This window comes from Stegostoma tigrinum, chromosome 15 (genome assembly GCF_030684315.1).
Source record: "Stegostoma tigrinum isolate sSteTig4 chromosome 15, sSteTig4.hap1, whole genome shotgun sequence".
In the NCBI taxonomy this organism is placed as follows: domain Eukaryota; kingdom Metazoa; phylum Chordata; class Chondrichthyes; order Orectolobiformes; family Stegostomatidae; genus Stegostoma; species Stegostoma tigrinum.
The window spans coordinates 60,834,084-60,853,948 of record NC_081368.1 but is presented as its reverse complement, the minus strand read 5'-3'; the positions used below and the strand labels follow the sequence as shown (position 1 = coordinate 60,853,948).

The 19,865-nt window shown below is 40.5% G+C and overlaps 1 protein-coding gene across 1 annotated transcript in view; it reads right to left on the bottom strand.

Moving 5' to 3' along the window:
- Positions 1 to 19,865, bottom strand: part of tnmd (tenomodulin) — a 171,873-nt gene that overhangs the window by 25,612 nt on the left and 126,396 nt on the right. Inside the window, exons 5-6 of the mRNA XM_048544024.2 lie at positions 2,654 to 2,807; positions 719 to 843 (exon numbers count right to left, since the gene is read on the bottom strand). Of these exons, the coding sequence (XP_048399981.2) occupies positions 719 to 843; positions 2,654 to 2,807 (279 nt within the window). The remainder of the gene's footprint in view (positions 1 to 718; positions 844 to 2,653; positions 2,808 to 19,865) is intronic.

Below are 19,865 nucleotides of genomic sequence, written 5' to 3'. Positions count from 1 at the left end.
GGTTGCTTCTCCCAGTAAAGCAGATTGATTTCTAACAAAAGCAATCTCAAAACATAATTCATCATTATTGCCTTGTGTTTACCAGCTAATTTAGCTGCAGGTGTACAGACAATAACTGGTCAATTCACTATGTACATTTAGCAGACTTCACAAGAGAGAAACAGATGTGGAAATGAGCAAATGTTTATATTGCAGCTGAACACAGCTCATATATATAAAACATATGAATATATATATCCCTTGTATTTAGTTGCTAGTATGCTACTCCATATGATGCAAAGTCATTAAACTTGTCCCATTAAGTACAATGAACATATTAATAAAATAAAATGTTAGCACTGTGTGGTAAAACTATGGGTAAAACTATGTTCTGTGAGTTTGTGCAAAGTAAACAATTCACTATTTATGTATAACAAGTGGATACTAGGTAACAATTACCTTCAATCCACTTCCAAAATAATTCTAATCTCAACTTTTAGTCAGAAATATTACTCCTGCTCACAGAGGTGTGTCATAATGTGTTTGAACAGGTTGATTTTCACAAAATTTAAATAAATTGATTTACAGATGGGTTTGACAGAATTGCATTACTTATGGGTCATCCAGGTTATTACAGTTCTTACACTGTTTGAATCACAGCACAAACAACAGTTTCCTTTTTACACAGAATGGCTGAATATTTGTGAACTGACAAGATTTCGTTTTGCTATACACTCACATAGTCATGCAGATCATCATCCACTGAACGTGATAGGCGTTTTCTGTTGGCTTCAGTGTCCGAGTGTTCAGTGAATGCATCTTCTTCAGCATTCTCTGGTTCTCCAAAATCGTAAAATCCTGGGTCTAAAAAGATACAACGCTGAATTAGAACAAGTGCTCTACTCATTCATTGTTGTCAATCCAAAATATTGGTTTGGTCCCCCAAAACTATTTTCTATTGCATACAAGATATATTTTTGTGTCTTCCAGGTGTTATACAGGTACGTGAATAGAAATGGACTCCACTGGTACACTGGCACCATTTCTATGTGGGAATTAGAAAGTCTTGTCTTCTACATTACTTTGCATCAGTACGCTGCTTGTTTAAGGCATCTTTGGCTTTTGTTTTCATATATCCACGTTTTACTCAAAAAGATTATGATAATCATCAAAGAACTACCTAACTTTTTCGTTTCAAAAGTTTTTTTTGTTATTTTCTTGCAGCAGAGAAATGGGTATTGTTATCTGAATTGTTGACACACACTTATTGTCAACAAAGGCAGACAGTCCATTAATACAACAGGGAGAGCAAGCATGGTGGAGTAAAGGGACAGGAGAGTGAAACGTCAGTTTCCTATGTTCCCGAAAAAGGCATAACCAGAAGTGGCTTTTGTCTAGGCCAGTAGCAATCTTTAAGCACATGCCCATTAATTTGTAATCAATAGAGGCTCAAAGCTAGCCTTTGGCACATCCATTATAGATTTATGAAAATAATTAGCAGTTTTCAATATCTTACACTTTGTATTAGGCATCAGTGGTTCTCGGTCATTATTCATTCAGTGCTTTGAGAAGCACATTTGTAGAGATACACATCATCACGGCTTGTTGAAAAGGCTATCCAATTAGGTCAGTTTCTGATCCTTTTCCCTGTAGTCCTGTAATTTTTCCCGAGGAAATAGATACAAAATTTGCTTCTGAAAGGTGCTATTGAATCTTCCCCCATGAGCCTTTCAAGTGATGCATTCCAGATCCTCAATTGAGAAAACAGTCATCACCAAAGCCAGCACCTATTATCAATGAATAGAAGGCCTTCTATAAACTAGAATAGATTAAATACTGTAAAGTATAACCTATTGGTGCTCTAAGTTACTAACACTCTTGAATGTATTCCCCACACCTTCAAAATGACATAATAATAGTTACTTGCAGTGTGGGCCACTTGAAATCCAACTAAAGCCATTACAGATAAACCACACATTTTAACTTAGGGCTCAGTTGCAGACAAGCATTTAAACTTTGATCCCCAGTTTTAGTGGAAGTGAGACTTGTTTAAAAATGCAAGTATAAAAAAAGTGGGAAAACGACTGTCAGATGAACATGTTGAATGCTTGTGGATTAATATTACCCACCATATTCTTCATGTTTACTTGTCATAACAAGGGAGAAGAATGGTTTGCTGTGAGTGAGCTCTAAACTAAAATCTAATTTACGGATTTAATAAGTAGAAACTTTCTGAGATTTGCTCTTTTAAAGGAAATGTTATTTGTCTGACTACCTTGATTATCTTATTTCTTATTGACGGGTATCCTGTATTCACAGTATAACGTGCAATATAATCACACTGGACGGTGAAATTAAAGTTTTAAATCTAGCTCTGAAGTTATTTTAGTCAATAATTTTTACTTTCTCATTATCATGATTACATTATTCACTGGGGAAAGAGGCATCCATTCAATTTAAAATGTACAAGATATTGAAACAATGATATAAAAGTAATGATAGAAATTAATTATTGATGTAATTAGTCTGCAGATGCAATTTTGTCTCATAAGCATGTTATGATCGAACAAGGATACTTCAACATATCAATTTATTAATTGCAAAATAGGCTCTTTAATGCAAACATGAAACTGCATGCCAAATCTTTGATAGCTTCCGTTCTACTGTTTTTTACCTTTCAAATATGATGGACGAAGCCAATAAATTGGAAGATTTCCACACACTTCCAAGACTTTTGAATTCAGCAGAAAACGTTGGTCCTTAATTGGTTGTTCAGCTGCCACCCAAACAACAGCCTCGTCGAACTTCACTGGCATAATTTCATCTTGCTGTTAAAGTAAATGGTGTATGTTAATCTTATTTTTTATCAACAGCAAAACAAAAGCAGGGATCCATCTTTTTTCCATTTGGTGGTTTCATGAAAAGTTGAATTGCAGGAAACCATGAATTTATTAGTAGTACAATAAGAGCAAATGACAAGACTAATTAAATTCAACTTCAGTTTGAACATATGGTGTGATATAATTGGTTTTTTCACAAGTACTGATTAGCAGAATTTCATTAGGAAACTTTGGGCACTAGGCTATTTTTCATCATTAGGCAATGCAAAAGAGGACTTAAAATGGCATACCTATTATGATGTACTTTTTTTGGAGCTGACTTTTAGATGCTATTGCAGTACAAGCACTAATCAGAGAACTGACAGCAGCGCTTGAGTGAATGAAGTGAGTTATACTTCCGACTGTATTGGCAAGATAGCTTCATGCAAGTGTGGGTCTTGCAAAACACTTCTCTTGGTAACTGACATTGTCGACTCAATGATGTGGAAAAATCATCAAGGTATGCCTTTCCATAAAAAAGCAGGAGACTGTTGATCTAATAGTTACCATCCTAACTGCATACTTTCACTCATCAGTAAAGTTAATGAAGGTGGCACGAACAATGCTATTAAACAGCACAGATTCATAATCAACCTGTTCATTGACGTTCAGTTTGAATTCCACTAGGATCAACGGAGAGGCAATGGCCTAGTGGTATTACTGTTGGACTGTTAATCCAGAGACCCAGATAATTTCGCATGGTGATTTTGTGGTTAGCACTGCTGCCTCACAGTGCCAGGAACCTGGGTTCAACTGCACCCTTGGGTGACTGTGTGGAGTTTGCACATTCTAGCTGTGTCTGCATGAGTTTCCTCTGGGTGCTCTAGTTTTCTCCTACAGTCCAAGAATGTGCAGGTTAGGTGGATTGGCCATGCTAAATTATTCACTTTGTTCAGGGATGTGTAGATAAGTGGGGGGGCTGGGGATGAGTCTGACTAGGATGCTCTGAGGGTTGTTGTGGACTTGTTGGGCCAAAGGGCCTGCTTCCACACTGTAGGGATTCTATGATTGACCGAATTTCCTGGGGACCCATTTTCAAATCCCACCATGGCAAACGGTGGAATCTGAATTACCTTAAAAAAAATTCTGGAATTACATGTCTAATGATGACCATGAATCCATTGTTGATTGTCGGAAAAAAAACTCATCTTGTTTCACTTATGTCCTTCAAGGAAGGACTTCTGGAGGCTGTCTTCCGAGCAGCTGGCATAGCCAGTGATGCCCTCATTGTGTGAATGTAGAAAGTGAGCAAAAAGAATCACTTGGCTCCAAACCTCATTCTAGCCTTGGCCCATATGTGGATAAAACAGCTGAATTTTAGAGGTGGGGGGTGAAGGTAACTGTCCGTGATCATGATCATGAGCCTGTGAAATTCTCCACCACAGAAAGCATTCAGACCAAAGCACGGAATGTTTTCAAACAGCAACTGGATAGAGTTCTTAGGACTAAATTAATCAAAGTGTATGGGGAGAATGTAGGAACAAGGTGCTGAGTTAGATGACTAACCAGAATCATATTGAACGGAGGAATAGGCTTGAAGGGTTAATGGCCTACTCCCGCTCCTATTTTCTATGTTTTAGCCATTTTATTGCACCTTTCTGAATATCAGCCCACAATCTTGAAGTTACAGCACGTATCTTTTTCTTAACTGTATTTTGGCCACAATTCTTTCTGGCAGTTTGTTGAAGTGGCTAATTACCCTCTAATGAATTACCTCTTGGCATCTGTTTGAAACATTCCTTCCACAATTCCAAACTTTTGTCGTCTTTCTGCATAAAGGTATATGCAAGTGCTTTTCCTGGTTTAATATATTCCTAATTCTGTTCGGTTCCTTTTCAGACTGATGACCCTGAATCACCGTTCTTAATTCACTACTGTAAGCCTAAGCATCAGTTTTATTTCTTTACGTAGCATCAGTTGAATTCTAGGACATGGAGCTCCCCCAATCAATTCAAGGTCTTTGTTCATTACATCTGAGAGGGAGATTAATTTGGAGATGTTTGTGTTGATTATTGCTTGTTGAAATTCCTAAACGTCAGCTTTCCTGCTTCTCTGATGCTGCTTGGCCTGCTGTGTTCATCAAGCTCTCCAACTTGTTATTTCAGATTCTCCAGCATCGGCAGTTCCTACTATCTCTAAATTCCTAAACATGCAAGATTCTGAGAATGCATATTAGATCCAGGTTAAATGGGTGGACAAAAACTGTTTAGCCCAGCACCCTGAGTCACAGTTATCATTTTGGAAGCCAGTCAGCGCACAGAAAGCTTTCACAAGCAGTACTGAGATAAAAACTAGATCATGTACTTTTAATTACGGTAACTGAATACCAAATATTGACCAGTACACTGGGACTTACTCCCTTTCTCTCATTCAGGAGTAGCGTTGTGCGGCCTTTTACATTCACCTGAAAGAATGTTTCATCTGAATGATAGCATGTCCAACAGTGCGGTAATCCCTCAATAATAAGTCAATCTTGATTTTTCTGCTTGAGCCCTAGCATGGGGATACAGTGTCTAATTGAGATTACCAATTACCAAGGTCTCAATGAGTTGAACAAGAGGTGAAGTCCCACGCTGCTAGTTTGTAGGAAACCCGTAAGTCGTTTTCTCCACTAGCCGGATGCTGTCATCAAGGCATAAAGATGTTGCGCCTACCACACAAAAGAGGAGTGTGATTTCTGACTTTCAGTGCTGGGCAAGGTAAGTAGGCTGTACATCCCAATGATAGACACACTATTTCGAACATTCACAGTAGACAGGAGGCTGATTGTGCTCAACCTGCCAGCGTTTTCAAGCCATAGAATGCTATGTCTGACATTAGTTGTGATTCTACTATTGTACAACATTTATTAAATAATCCATACTGTACTGGAAATTGTACTGGGAACCTATTTAAGACTGTCAATCAGGCACAAAGTATGATGCGTATAATATCACACAGGAGCCTGTTTTATGTAAGGAAAAGGAATTTAAACTTGCATTGTACATTTTTCATTCGAGAATAAAAGGAGTCATGGACACTGCCTATCTATGTTCAATTTTGACAGCAATAACATGACCAAAAGTCTACCTGCCAGGTCTGACAACTAAGGTTGACTGTCCCTGCTGTATCTCCAAGGCCAATGATAGCCCAAACAATTAACACCCCCTTCTCAGGCTGTATAAATCAAATTCTGCTTCTGAACCCCTAGTTCTGATGGGAACCAGATGATGAGCTTTGACTTAAAGTCGTTGAGGCGTCCAGCATGGAAACAAACCCTTTGGTCCAACTCGCCCATGCCGACCAGATATCCTAAATTAGTTTAGTTCCATTTGCCAGGATTTGGTTCATATCCCTCTAAATTCTTTCTATTCATATACCCATCCAGATGTCTTATAAATGTTGTAATTGTACCTACCTCCACCATTTTCTCTGGTGGCACATTTCTAACACTCACCACTCTATGAATGAAAAGATTACTCATCAGGTCCACTTAAATCTTTCCCCTCTTACCTTAAAGCTATGCCCTCTAGTTTTGGAGTACCCTACCTTGGTAAACCAGATCTTGACTAATCACCCTGTTCATGCCCCTCATGATTTTACAAACCTCTACAAGATCACCCCTCAGCCTCTGAGCTTCAGGAAAAATACTCCAGCCTATTCAGCCTCTCCCTATAGACCAAACATCCCAACCCCAGCAACATGCTTGAAAATTGTTTCTGCACACTCTCAAGTTTAACTATCTTTCTTACAGCAGGGAGGCCAGGATTAAATGCAGTATTCCAAAAGTGGCCTCACCAACACTCTGTACACCAGCAACATGACCTTCCAACTTCTATACTCAATGCACTGACCAATAAAGGTAAGTGTACCAAATGCGTTCTTCATTAGCCTGGCTACACGAGACGCCACTTTCAAGGAACTGTGATTCTGCACTCCATAGTCCCTTTGTTTGACATCTCTCCCCAGGGCCTTATCATTTAGTGCATAGGTTCTGCCCCAATTTGCCTTAACAAAATGCAACACCTCAAATTTATCTAAATTAAACTCCATCTGCCACTCCTTGGCCCATATGATTAAGGTCCTGTTGTATTCGGAGATAATTTTCATTGTCCACTCTGCCACTAACCATCTGCAACCATAATATTTCTCTTATAGTCACATCCAAATCATTTATATAAGTGACATATTGCATTGGATCCAGCACTGATCCTTGCAGCACACCGCCAGTCGAAGGCATCCAGACCGAGAACATTCTCTGTCACTACCCTCTGTCTTCTACCTTCAAGCCAATTTTGCATCCAATTATCTACCTCTCCCTGGATTCTATGTGTCTCACCTTGCTAATAAGTGTACCGTGTGGAATCATGTCAAGCACCTTGCTCAAATTTCATAGAGACAATGCCCACCTCTCCGCCTTCATCAATCTTCTTTGTCACTTCTTCAAAAAAACCTCAATCAAATTAGTGAGACACAAGATCTCGCGTACAGAGCAAAGTTGGCTGTCCCTAAACAGTCCTTGCCTATCCAAATACATGTAAATCCTGTCCCTCAGGATTCCCTTCAACAACTTGCCCACCAGCAGTGTCAGGCTCAACGGTCTATAGTTCCCTATTGTTTTCTTATCATTTTTCTTAAATAGTGGCACCACCATCAGTCTTCTGGCACCTCACCTGTGGCTGGCGATGATACAAATATCTCAGCAAGGGGGCCAGCAATCACTTCCCTCACTTCCCACAATGTTCTGGGATACATCCGACCCGCCCTAGGGATTTATCCACCATTAAGCGTTTTAAGTTATCACCGCTACCTCTGTAATATGAACATTTTTCAAGATGTCATCATCTATTTCTCCAAGTTCTCCAGCTTCCATTCCTTCTTCACAGTAAATACTGATGCAAAATACTTGTTTAGCTTTAAGTATTTTTAAAGTTCTGAACTGTCAAGTAATTAGACGTAACTTTAGCAGCATAACTCCTGCTATTTGGCCATGGTCCGAACTAAATGTGAGCGGCGTGGAAATGGGAGGATAATGGTAGTTGGGGCATGGCCTGCTATACATAGACACTAAGTTGGCATCAGGGAGCTATGAAGGGCTGGGATGATGGGTCCATAGGTTAGAAGGGAAGAAAAGGGCCATAAGGGACCTTAATCATATGGACCAAGGAGTGGCAGATGGAGTTTAATTTAGATAAATTTGAGGTGTTGCATTTTGTTAAGGCAAATTGGGGCAGAACTTATGCACTAAATGTTTTGGTCCTGGGGAGAGATGTCAAACAAAGGGACCATGGGGTGCAGAATCACAGTTCCATCTTTATCAGACAGATGGAACTAGAGGAAGAGTAAATATAGTGGGAATTTGAGGAAATGTCCACATGGCATTTTTAATGAATAATATTTTGTTAAGTAAATAGAGTTGAACCACTAACGGAATTCTACCGCAAGGTATCACAGGCCAAAAATTGAACATTCTAAATTGACCTACAGCAGAGAAGGCGGGCTTGACAGAAGATTGGCCAGAATAGATCAAACAGCAGCCAGTAGCTATCGGCGACAGAGAACAGTGGAAACCAGGGTCAAAAAGATTACACTGGTTCAAGAAGAACTGTTTGCAACCACTCTGAGGGTTGTATATTGGAGATGTTGACCAGACTTTCTGGCATCCTGATTGTCTGCGTATGTATACTTTACACCTCTTGACATATCAACAGTGAAGGGTGCTGGCGTGAACCTGTTGGATGATTTGAGTCCACATCATTATCCGAAGGCCAAAGAGCATTCTGGGAAGTCCAGAGATAATAGGAACTGCAGATGCTGGAGAATCTGAGATAACAAGGTGTAGAGCTGGATGAACACAGCAGGCCAAGCAGCACCAGAGGAGCAGAAAAGCTGACGTTTCGGGCCTAGGCCTTTCTTCAGAAAAGTCCGGTGTGATGGGGGATAAGAACACACTCCTGGAAACTACCCCCTCATTGAAGACTCAGTGAAGATTTGCAGCAGAGTCTCACAGCAAGACACATGACAGAAGACCATGCAGCAACTAAAGAAGACCCAGGAGAAGGCTGACCCTGACCTGCAAGACCCATCTTCGTGGAAGAGAGGCAACGGAGAAGAAGGAGATTCCAAGGGCCAAGCTCAAACACATGGATTGTTGCAGATAATATTCTTTATCAGACAGATGGAACTAGAGCAAGAGTAAATATAGTGGGAACTTGAGGAAATGTTCACATGGCATTTTTAATCAATAATATTTTGTTAAGTAAATAGAGTTGAACCATTAACGGAATTCTATCTCCCTTATTCCCTGACAAGAACCCTTGGGTAAAGTGATTTTAATACATAAACTGGGTGAAGTGTCCAATGTACAGAAAACAATAGGGTGATAATGGGAGAGACCATAGGGGTGTGCAATCAGACATCAAGTTGCATGGAACATATGAGGTGGTGTGGTTGCCAGAGATGTGGTGTGGCTGGTGTGTGGGAGGGAAGTTGGTGTGAGGGATGAGTATTTAATTTCATTAAACCACAGTATAGTGCTCGTGTGCAGAGTCAGGTCCTTGTGCTCATCTGCGCTTTAATGATGCTAGCCCTTGTCTTTTGTGTCCACTCACCTTCGACAGATCACCACTGGCAAGCATGACAAGCAGCCTGTCTGTGTGTCTATGTGAAAGAGCACCTCAAAATTACAGTACTGATAGCATTTGGGTTTTGTCTGAAGCACCAATCCACTAACAAGCATGGCACCACAAGGCATGGAATGGATGTTATGCGCCAGTACTGAGAGAGAGGAAGCAAGTAGCCCTGAGACACAGTCCGGTCTTATCTGTGAGCTCAGCATGTTACTGAGTGCAAAGTGTCCTTGTAGCAACACTTCAATTCTGCCTTCTGCTATGCCCTGCAATGCAGATCTGTGTTTCCTAGGCATCCTGCAAGTTGATCAGAGAGTTGCCAAGAGGATCCATCCTCAGAGTTGGCAAAAAGCAGATGCCAATTGTCTGTGGATGAGGGGCATGTGCAGCTGGTACCCTGAGATGCTGTTGCACGCTGAGCAACTTGGAGGCACTCGATAGAGCTGAAGACACCAGGCACTCACGCTGATTTCTGTTCCAAGAATCATTGATGTCTAGTTTATTTGGTGCATTTGGTAAAACGGAAGCTGCATATTAATGAGGTGAAATGTGCAATTAATAATCCCCTTTGACAGGCAACTCATCCACTGCTGAGTAAGAAACTTGGCTGGATGCCTGACTGATGCATAAAAGATGCGGTGAGTTGTTCCTGATGTTGAAATGGGCCTTACCAGATTTCTCATGTGATTCTGTCACAGTTCACATCATTTAGGTTCTTGTACAATTCTGCCTGAGAAGTCTACAGTTGATTTCATAAAACATTTGAATTATTCCAGTGTGTTCCAGATCAGAACAAGTTGAGGTCTTAAAGTATGATACACTTTTCAGAGCAAATGACAGGTTTAAAATTGAACAAGCCATATCCCAGATCAGCCATGTTGCCATGGGATACATTGCTGGGGGGTATATTTTGATTTTGGGTTTACTTGTGTTTCCTCACATAAGAAGCCAGTATGTCCCAGGGATTAGCCTTTGAGAAGCAGAGAGATGAGTTCTCAGAAGTTGCAGAGAAGAAGAGAAGGACTATCAGGAGTTAGGGTTTTTCTGAGTTGGAGATGCTAAGCAATTGCCCATGCTGGAACCAGGGTGCCCACAAACATGAGGTGCTTAAGGAGAGTTGGATAGTTTCTTAGTTGTAAGCCTGTGGGAAGGACCCCATAGAGAATAGGTGGAACACTGAGGAAAATCGAAGCAAATTCCTGAAAGCTGTGATGCAACTTGGTTTGAAGGAACCCTCAAGATCCTGGAAGCTCTCGCATTGAAATAAAAAGAGAACAAGCCCTCCTTGACTCCCACCTACACTTACCTTTACTGGCTCCACCCCCACCTCTTTGACCTGTCTGTCTCCTCTCCACCTATCGTCTCCTCTATCCATCTTCTATCCGCCTCCCCCCATCTCCCTATTTATTTCAGAACTCCCTTCCCCTCTCCCAGGGCCCGAAACGTCAGCCTTCTTGCTCCTCTGATGCTGCTTGGCCTGCTGTGTTCATCCAGCTCGACGCCTTGTTATATCAGAGAACAAGGAATGTCCTGCTAAAAAAATCAGAGTTAAAGAATAGATGTTTATTAAAAAAAGTGTTAACTTAGCAGTATTTGCTTTGTTTAACACTTGTACAGTAAAAGTTTTTGTTTAAAATGTGAAATCTTTGTGGTGTACTTCTTTCAGTTAATAAACGGAAATGGGCTTTCAAACTGCATTTAAAAAAGAGTCACCGGCCCCCTCATGTCCATAACAACATATCACTTCCCTATGAATCAACCCAGCATTCTGTTCAATGTAGAACCTCATCCTATGGACGTGATTGCTGACACATCTCTCAATATCCTTAACTCCTCACTTGGCCCTTCTGTAAATTCCACATACCAATGGTCTATACATGCTGCACATATTGTCTTCCAAAATGCAGGGCATTACATTTAGCGAAACTGAAGTTCCTTTTCCAATGCGGTGCATGTTCTTTCACGTCCCTTTCACTGCCTTAATTCTCTCAGCCAAAGCTGCTTTAAGTTTAGTACCATCTTAAGAGTCAATTACTCAGCTCTAAGACTATAAATCTGAGTCCAACATGAACAGCAAGTTCCGTAGATCTTATAGCAACCATATTCGGTGCTACTTACCTTCTCCCAGTCTTCCACTTGAAAGCAGCTCTCTTGCTTCCTTCATAGTTAAACTATACTTCTGAGAACTTAGTTCGTACAGGTGTCACAACATTTATGAGACAGATCTTTTTTGGAAGTCTTGACTACACTGTGTAACATGCTTTGAAATGTCTGGCTATGGATGTGTCCTTTTCTGTTTGGTTTTTCTTAGCTCTTCTTGAACAGGAAGTAACATGATTTAGTGGAATATAATTGGTACCTAAGTGTTTTTGATTCGGTAAAAACTTTTTAATGTCCTCAATAATGACTCAAAAATGCATTCCATTTTTATTAAACCTATGGGTACACTTTTATGCTAATGTAAACTCTAGCAGAATTCTTACAACCTTGCTGACAGTAAATCAGATTATACATTTGTTAATGGTGTTATACCATGCAACACATAATCTATTATTCCATTTCATTTGGCCAGATCTGTCTCCTTAACCTTAAAAGTTCAATTGATGTAGAAAGGAGGTGAATTACTTATTAATAGCTGATGGTGATGGGAGTTTCCACATGGATAGAGACTGATCCTCAGGATCCAGCATGAAATTACTGTATTTTCTTCCATAGCTGCAGCGCTCGGAAGTGTGATATTTAAAATATGATAAACTGGAAATTTATACATAACGGAGCAGAGCATCCGCATCATAAATTAGATGGCAACTCTGGATTATATCTAGTCAAGTATTATATAAGATGCAATTTTTTATCTTTTTGTTGAGATTCGGCAATATTTAAGCCTCCCTACCATTTTGTGTTCAAAAAATGTACTTTCTCTGAGCAAGACCAGCTTCAGTAAGTCTATTCTTAATTTTTACTCTGGAACCTTTGCAGATTGGAAATGCATTTTCCTGTGAGATTAAATTGCTAATTGTTGCACAGAGTTTGTGTGAAATGTAATAGGTCTTACAAATACAACAGCAAATTCTATATAAAGCAGATTGAAATGTGCCTCTTGGTTGCATGTGTCAGGAATATGCAAAAGGATTTGCCCATTAGGAATCATTTTGTGGTGATGGGTACAATGAAATATTCTCACCAACACTTTAACATTGACAAGGTGATGTTGAAGAACACCTGAATGAGAAATTTACGATTAATATCAAGGGCAAGGCTGCAACAAAGATAAGGTTAGGCATATATATTTAGAAAAAGAGATGACAACAATTAAATGCTAGCCAACCGTGGTTTCTCAAAGGTCTATAAACTCTCACAATCTCATGGATAAAAACTTGTATTTCTGTTCAGAAGAGGACTTTGTGATACAAAGTCAAACTTTAAAGCTTTGATCCATCATTCAGAGCATTGCTGTCAGTCACAAGAATATTTTTGTACAGAAAGGATTGAATAAAAGGGTCACTCACGGTTTAGCACTTCCACACATAAAAAGTGCTTGTTAGAGGAATAAAATATCTTAGCAGTATTATTGTGCAGCAAGCGTTGGATAGAGTAAATTAAGTCATTTGTGATACACCATTGCAATTGAGGTGGAACATTTGCTGATGGGCTTTCAGTCAGCAGAATTTAGCTGAAGTCTTTCTGACTGTTGATGTACAGTGAAGCTATATATCCCCACTCCAATAACCGCCATCCACCCCCCCCCAAACACCCCAAACCCCCAGTCATCAGTTCTGTAAATCACTCCCCATGAGTGGGTTTTATCAATGCAATCTGTAGGAACTGTGAGGCAGGTCATCTTACATCAGCCAGAATAGACCAGATTAATTCTTAGCAACCAATCCATTAGAGTGTCCCAGATAGCAGTCCTTACAACAAAATAGGGCTTCTACACAAAGAGAAGGCTAGGTTAATGACTGAAACCTTTCACTGAGGCACATACCTATGGGAGCAAGTATCTATTGTCCTTGGCAATCCTTCATGTGCTAATAGCCATCCTGCTGTAGAGGTTTGGTAGTCCAGCCCTTTTGATGCAATAAATATGGAACACATGTTTGTGGCAGGTTTGGGAAAAATGGATGATGCAGACTTCAGAGTTTTAACTGACTATGCTTCTGTGAAGTGTAATAAAAATATTATAAAACTGCAATCTTCTATTTATTTCTACATTTATACTCGTATCTGCAAGTTTGATCCAGGACAGGTGATGTTCAACTTTATAATCTGCTTGTTCAACTGCGTAGAAAATATGTTCTGTAAATGCTCTAAGGAACAAAACCTTCCACATAACAATAAATTGATTTTCAAAGGTGTTTCAATCAGGTTAAATGAGGCCGACACCTGAAAATTATAGATTTTCTTTTTTTTGCAGCTCACTCCTTGTAGGATTTTGTATTCTGATTTCAAATCAGAATGATGGTTACATCAAGTTTGATACATAGTGTATCAAGAGCATTACCACCAGCTAATTATAAGTCTGAAAGAGCAGATGCAATTATCGCAACCAAAATGATTAGAGAAGTAGTTAAGGATCTTTTTCATGAAAACAGGACGGTGCAGGCATAGAGGATTTGAAAATCAAGCAAAGTTTGTGAGATTTAACCACTGGTGACATAAGGACGGACTTGTCTAGATGTGTACTCAGCCATAAATAACACAGAGCCATTTCCATTAGACTGTAAGCTCTCAATCGACTAAAAAAGAAATTGAAATTAGTGGTTAAGACTTTATATTCATTCATGGGATGTGGACTGTTATTTATTGTCCGTACCTATTTGGCCTTTAGAAGGTTCCTTTTTGAATACAGCTGAGGGGTTTGCTAGGCCATATGAGGGGCCACTTAAGAGTCAACCCCATGAGCATCTAAAGTAGGGTTCAGGACAGACTGGAAATGGATGGCATACATTCTTTCCTAAAGGACATTAGTGAACACAATGTCAACTTTCCGACTTTCAGCTCCTCACACCGAAGGAGCAATGTTTGGAGTGGCTGAATGGCCACGTTGGAACTCCTGGCCTGATATCGGAGGGGACCCTTGATTTACTGTGCTGCAACGCCCTCACTGATGAGAGTGTCCCTGAACTTCACTGAGGAATGCTCCCCTTAGACTTTGGGACAATGCTGTTTGCTTGCTGCACACACAGACTGTTTGCCACACAAACTGCTGGTACATGATGCTGGTGTGAAATTGAGGCAGACGTTTGGCATACAGCAAGACACCCACACTTTGACTGATGACCACTGACAACAATGACGAGCTGACTGGCTTTGTGTCTGCACTGAACAGCAAGTTAATACAGCAGTACTGTCAGCTTGAGGCTGAGGGGACAAAGAACATGAAAGCAAAACGAGGCAGGGATGCTGTGAGCATTGAGGTAGGAGCCAGGTCAGTGAATGCTGAGAAAGTGAGTATCCTTGAGACGCAGTCTGGTGCAGTCTGAGCTGGATGCCTGCGCTTGCAAACAGCAGCATTCCAATGTTAGTTGTCACTTTGCTCAATTGCAGCACAGAAGTACAGAAGTGTACTGTAAGTGAATCTGAGATTTCCACAATAGGTGTAAATATCTCTGTCTGTGAACGTGGGGTCCATGTAGTCACCGGCCTGGAGCTTGAAAAATGTTGGCGACAGGTGTTCAAGATAGTAGTCTGGAGGACCAAGCATCAAGCTGGAATTATCAGGTACCCATTCTGACTTGCGTGTTGGGGGAATTCTCAGCATCTAGTTTTTCTCTCCTGTTTTTCGATGGGAAGTTGTATATTAATGAGGTAAGATTTGCGGTTATGAGGTTGGTAACAGGCAATAGATTCCATTCATAGAACTCTTGCCATTCATTTGCTGGAATCTCATTTCTATTTTCAAACTACGTTGGAAAATGCAACATTTTGCCACCAATCTCTAGACAGGCCCTGTTTGATTTCTTGTATGACTCTCCCAGATCTTTCACCCACATCAATCACCCTAGGTGTTTGAATCTGATGTTGGATAATTTATTGAGTGCCACTTTAATGCACCTCAGCTGACTGAAACTAGTCAAAAGCAAAGTAAAAACTATACTTTCTTAACATTATTCCAATGTTGTAGGCTCAAAGCCTGCAACATGCACGTGCTGCACTGCAATGCACAAATGAAACATCTGACACATACTCACTGCAAATTAAGTCTGACATCAGTAAACAAAGAAAACAACTAATTCTGTTAATGCAAAATCATTGTTTACTCGAGTGATTTCACATTTGAATTTAATGGCAAACTTTAATCTAAAACACAAAGCCATTCAGCAGTAAATCTAATTATATTTCTTGAGTACGAAAATAAATGATCAAATGTATGATGTCTTTATTTCCTATTTTAGCATTTATTGTAGAAGTAGTGATTGCACAGCCAAATATAAAGGACCTATGAAAATTTGGGGACCAGGCAGATTTTGCCTTTAATTTAATTTGAGCACATGTTTTTAGTTCCCATTTTCCCTTATTTATATCCCTACCTCCTCCCACCAGCCGCAAACCCTACTCACATTCCTTCTTGAAGATCCAACTCCTTGCAAGGGTTCAGATTCGTAGTTGTAGGCTGGCAAGTGGGTCTTGGAGAGTTATGGCCCCAGAGGCAACACACAATTCCTCAGGTGCCGGTGAGTGTGGAAGACCAAGATCTATCAGCTTGGGTACTAAGGTGGAGGGCGATAATCAGAAATGGGACATGCGGTGGCTGGCAGCAGCTTGCAGATTAGGTCTATCAAAGGCAGTTGACCGCTGAGTGCTTTAATATCCTGGCCACAATCTCTATGCTATGGTCATGTGCAGTTCACTCATGTAGTTCCTGATTTATACTTGCACCAGATCCAATGTCTGTTGGAGACGCATGCCTTGGGCCCCTATGGAAAAATCTTTACCAATTTGAGAGGAGATGCTCATAGAATAAGCATGTATTTGCATCCTGCTTCAAGCACAATCCAATTTTCAGGTCATCATACCTTAATACCTCTCAAATCCCACATTGAATACTTTTTTCTTTTTGAGCATTTCCAACTTCTTGAATTTGGTGATATGATCAGCCCCAATCTCACCAAAGGCACACCCTTCCCTGGCACCACAGTGGGATTATCATTTGACACGATTATAAACTCAAACAATGAGTTGTTTAAGAGCCACTCACCCAATATCATAAACAGCAGGCTGTATGTACGCTTCTATCCTCATTACAAAACAGAGCAGAGACCAAGGATCAAACATGAGAAATTTCTGGTCATTATTTTGTTCAGCTGCACTCCTCTGAAAAATCCACTGAGCTCTTTCAAACTCTTAAATATCTTCTCCTATGGAAGGGCTGAATCCTTTATATGCTAATATTGATCTTCTTTCATGGTGCTTCTAAAGGTTTGTTTTTCTGACAAAGCACTTCTGGCTCAAATTTCCTTCCTGATTGATATTAGTACACATCCTGAAAATGCCTGAACAATCAATGGGCCTTCATCCTGTGACAAGGAGTCCATCCTTCACGTTTTTAGTGTGGCAGTCAAACACCATGTTTTGAGCCCGAACAGCTGAGATAGCAAAAACATTGTCAATTGTTTGGACCAAGTTTGAATCTACTGGGGCCTTGACGAAAACTGTCAGACCTATATAATTAATGACCTATAACAATTTAAGGAGCTATTACCCTTTTTGTCATGCATCCCTGAGCTGCATTTAAGCTTCAGTCTCTTGGGGGTGGAGGGTACTTAGCCCTCACCCGCAATGTCTGAATGATTTAAATAGTTTGACTGAGAATGTTGCAATTATGTTTTATGATGAAAAGAGATATGTAAAAATGAAAATATGTGTGTTGCTGCTTATTATTACTATACAAATGATTTCTAAAAATGACATAATTGCTATTGTAAAGCTAAAGTTTCAGAATTTTAATAGAATGTTAACACCAGAATTATCAACAAAGTGTTTTTGCTATTCATTTGTGGGATGCGGGCATCGCTGGTTTACTAATTAGCTATACTAGTTTCTATTTATATATATAGATTTAGATAGTAATTAGTTTCTATTCATTTAATTCACTTAAAAAATGAAGGGTCATTTTAGTGGGAATTGAGAAATGTAAAGGAAAATCTTGCAGGGCTATGGGATGGTCACAATGGACTGTACTTATAAAGCTCTTCCATAACGCCATTACAAGTCTGATGGACTGAACAACGACCTTGTGTGCTGCATGTTTTATGTGGTGATATGACTGTAGGTGTAGCAACGAAAAACAGTCTCATTTTTCCTTTGGTTATCTGCACAGCAGAGATCTATTACTATCATCTCATAGAATCCCTCTGGTGCGGAAGCAGGCCATTCAGCCCATTAAGTTACACTGACCCTCCAAACAGCATCCCACCCAGACCAAGCACCCCCACCCCATTCCTGTGCGCCTGCATCTCCGATGGCTAATCCAACTAACCTACACATCCCTGGGCACTATGGGTAATTTAGCATGGCCAATCCACACTGCACACCGTTGGCCAGAGACAGGAAAGTAGAGCCCCCGGAGGAAATCCACGCAGACATGGGGAGAATGTGCAAACTCCACACAGGTCGTTGCTCGAGGGTAGAATTGAATTCGGGTCCCTGGTGCTGTGAGGCAGCAGTTCTAATCACTGAGCCACTGAGCCACCCAATAGAGTCTGACCAATAGAATATTGTGCGTGTCTTTTGACACTCGCAAAGGTGGGAATTGTGTGCTGTCTAATCATAGTTATATGACATACCGACACTGAAAGTGCTGCACAATGGGGTGAGGGACTAATTTTAACTTGCTAGAATGAGCTGGTATTTGTGCATGGAGGAGTCTAAAAAAGTAGAAAATGTGAGTGTGTTAAGTAGCAGTACCTGCTGAACTCTTTATTTCATTCAAACATATTATTAGTGGATGGCAGATACAGTGGGACAGATGTGTCTGCTGTTAGTGCAATGGAATGCACTTTTAATCCTTGAGTCTAGCAGCCAACAACATTCATCTTACTGAAAGGCATCCCTTTCACTCGTTTGCAGCAACTAAAATTTTATCCTGCACATCGTGATGCTTTCATCCTGCTCTTGTAAGTCTCTGAGCAAATTAAGCAGATAGCTCCTTGGAGACAAGGGCTGCTCTCTAAGGATATTGAGAAACTCCACCTCTGACACCCAAGAAAGGTACCACTAAAGGCAGAGCCAAGACTGAACAAGTTATTTGTTGAAGATGTGCCTTCAAGTGGCTGCACCGATCCGGAGAGGCCTACCATACATACCAGCAAGGGTATTCAGAATGACAGTGTTGTGCTACACCTTGCATAATATTGTGTAGCAGTGTGGACTGGAGCCACAGGAAGCGAAGGGTGAGAATCCTTCTGTATTTTGAAGGAGGAGCAACAGGAGAATGATGCGGTCAGGATACTTATGGTAACTCCATTCCTATTAGGCATATACTTCAGCAAATGTGAGGCAGTGCAACCATTTGCCTAATCAATGCATCATGCATTAGCTGCATTAACCATCCCCCCCATAATCCTCAGCATTCTGACAGTCAACAATCTATTCATCTCACTGGGACTGAGCGCTTGTCTTTTCCTCTTATTATAATGTCCTTCGATGCTGAAGGCTATGCCACAAGTGATCAGCAACAATGATATGGGAGACCAATGCACCAATTTAACAATATTAACATGGAAATGGTTAGCATTCTACAGCAAATTCTTTATTTTCTTTGCTATTACTTCTACATTGTTCTACCCTTGAGCTGTCAGCAGGTTAAAGAGATGGATTGCTTATTGACCCATTCTGACGGCCCAGATTACTCTAGGCTGATGTCCACTGGGTTTTGGACCCAGTGTGGGTCCTACCAAAGACAATCCCACTTACACCAAGGCTGGCTCAGCCATTTGGTCTGAAGTTACCTATTTTTAAAAATTCATTCATGGGCTGAGGGCATTGCTGCTGGACCAACATTTATTGCCCAGCCCAGAGACAAGTCAACCACATTTCTGTGGGTCTGGAGTCACATGTAGACCAGATCAGGTACGGATCCAGCTACCTGTCCTGAAAGATGCTAGTGAACCAGATGACTTTTTCCAACAATTGGCAATGGTTTCATAGTCATTGGTAGATTCTTAATTACACACTTTTTACACTTGAATTCAAACTCCTCTATGAATGAAGGCAGGGTTTGAACAGGGGTCCCTAGAACATTATGCAGCTCTGTAGATTTGCAGGCCAGTGACAATGCCATTACGCCATGCCCTCCCCTTACCATCAAGCCAGTCTGAGTGAGTATTTCATCAGAGATAATAGGAACTGCAGATGCTGGAGAATCTGAGGTAACAAGGTGTAGAGCTGGATGAACACC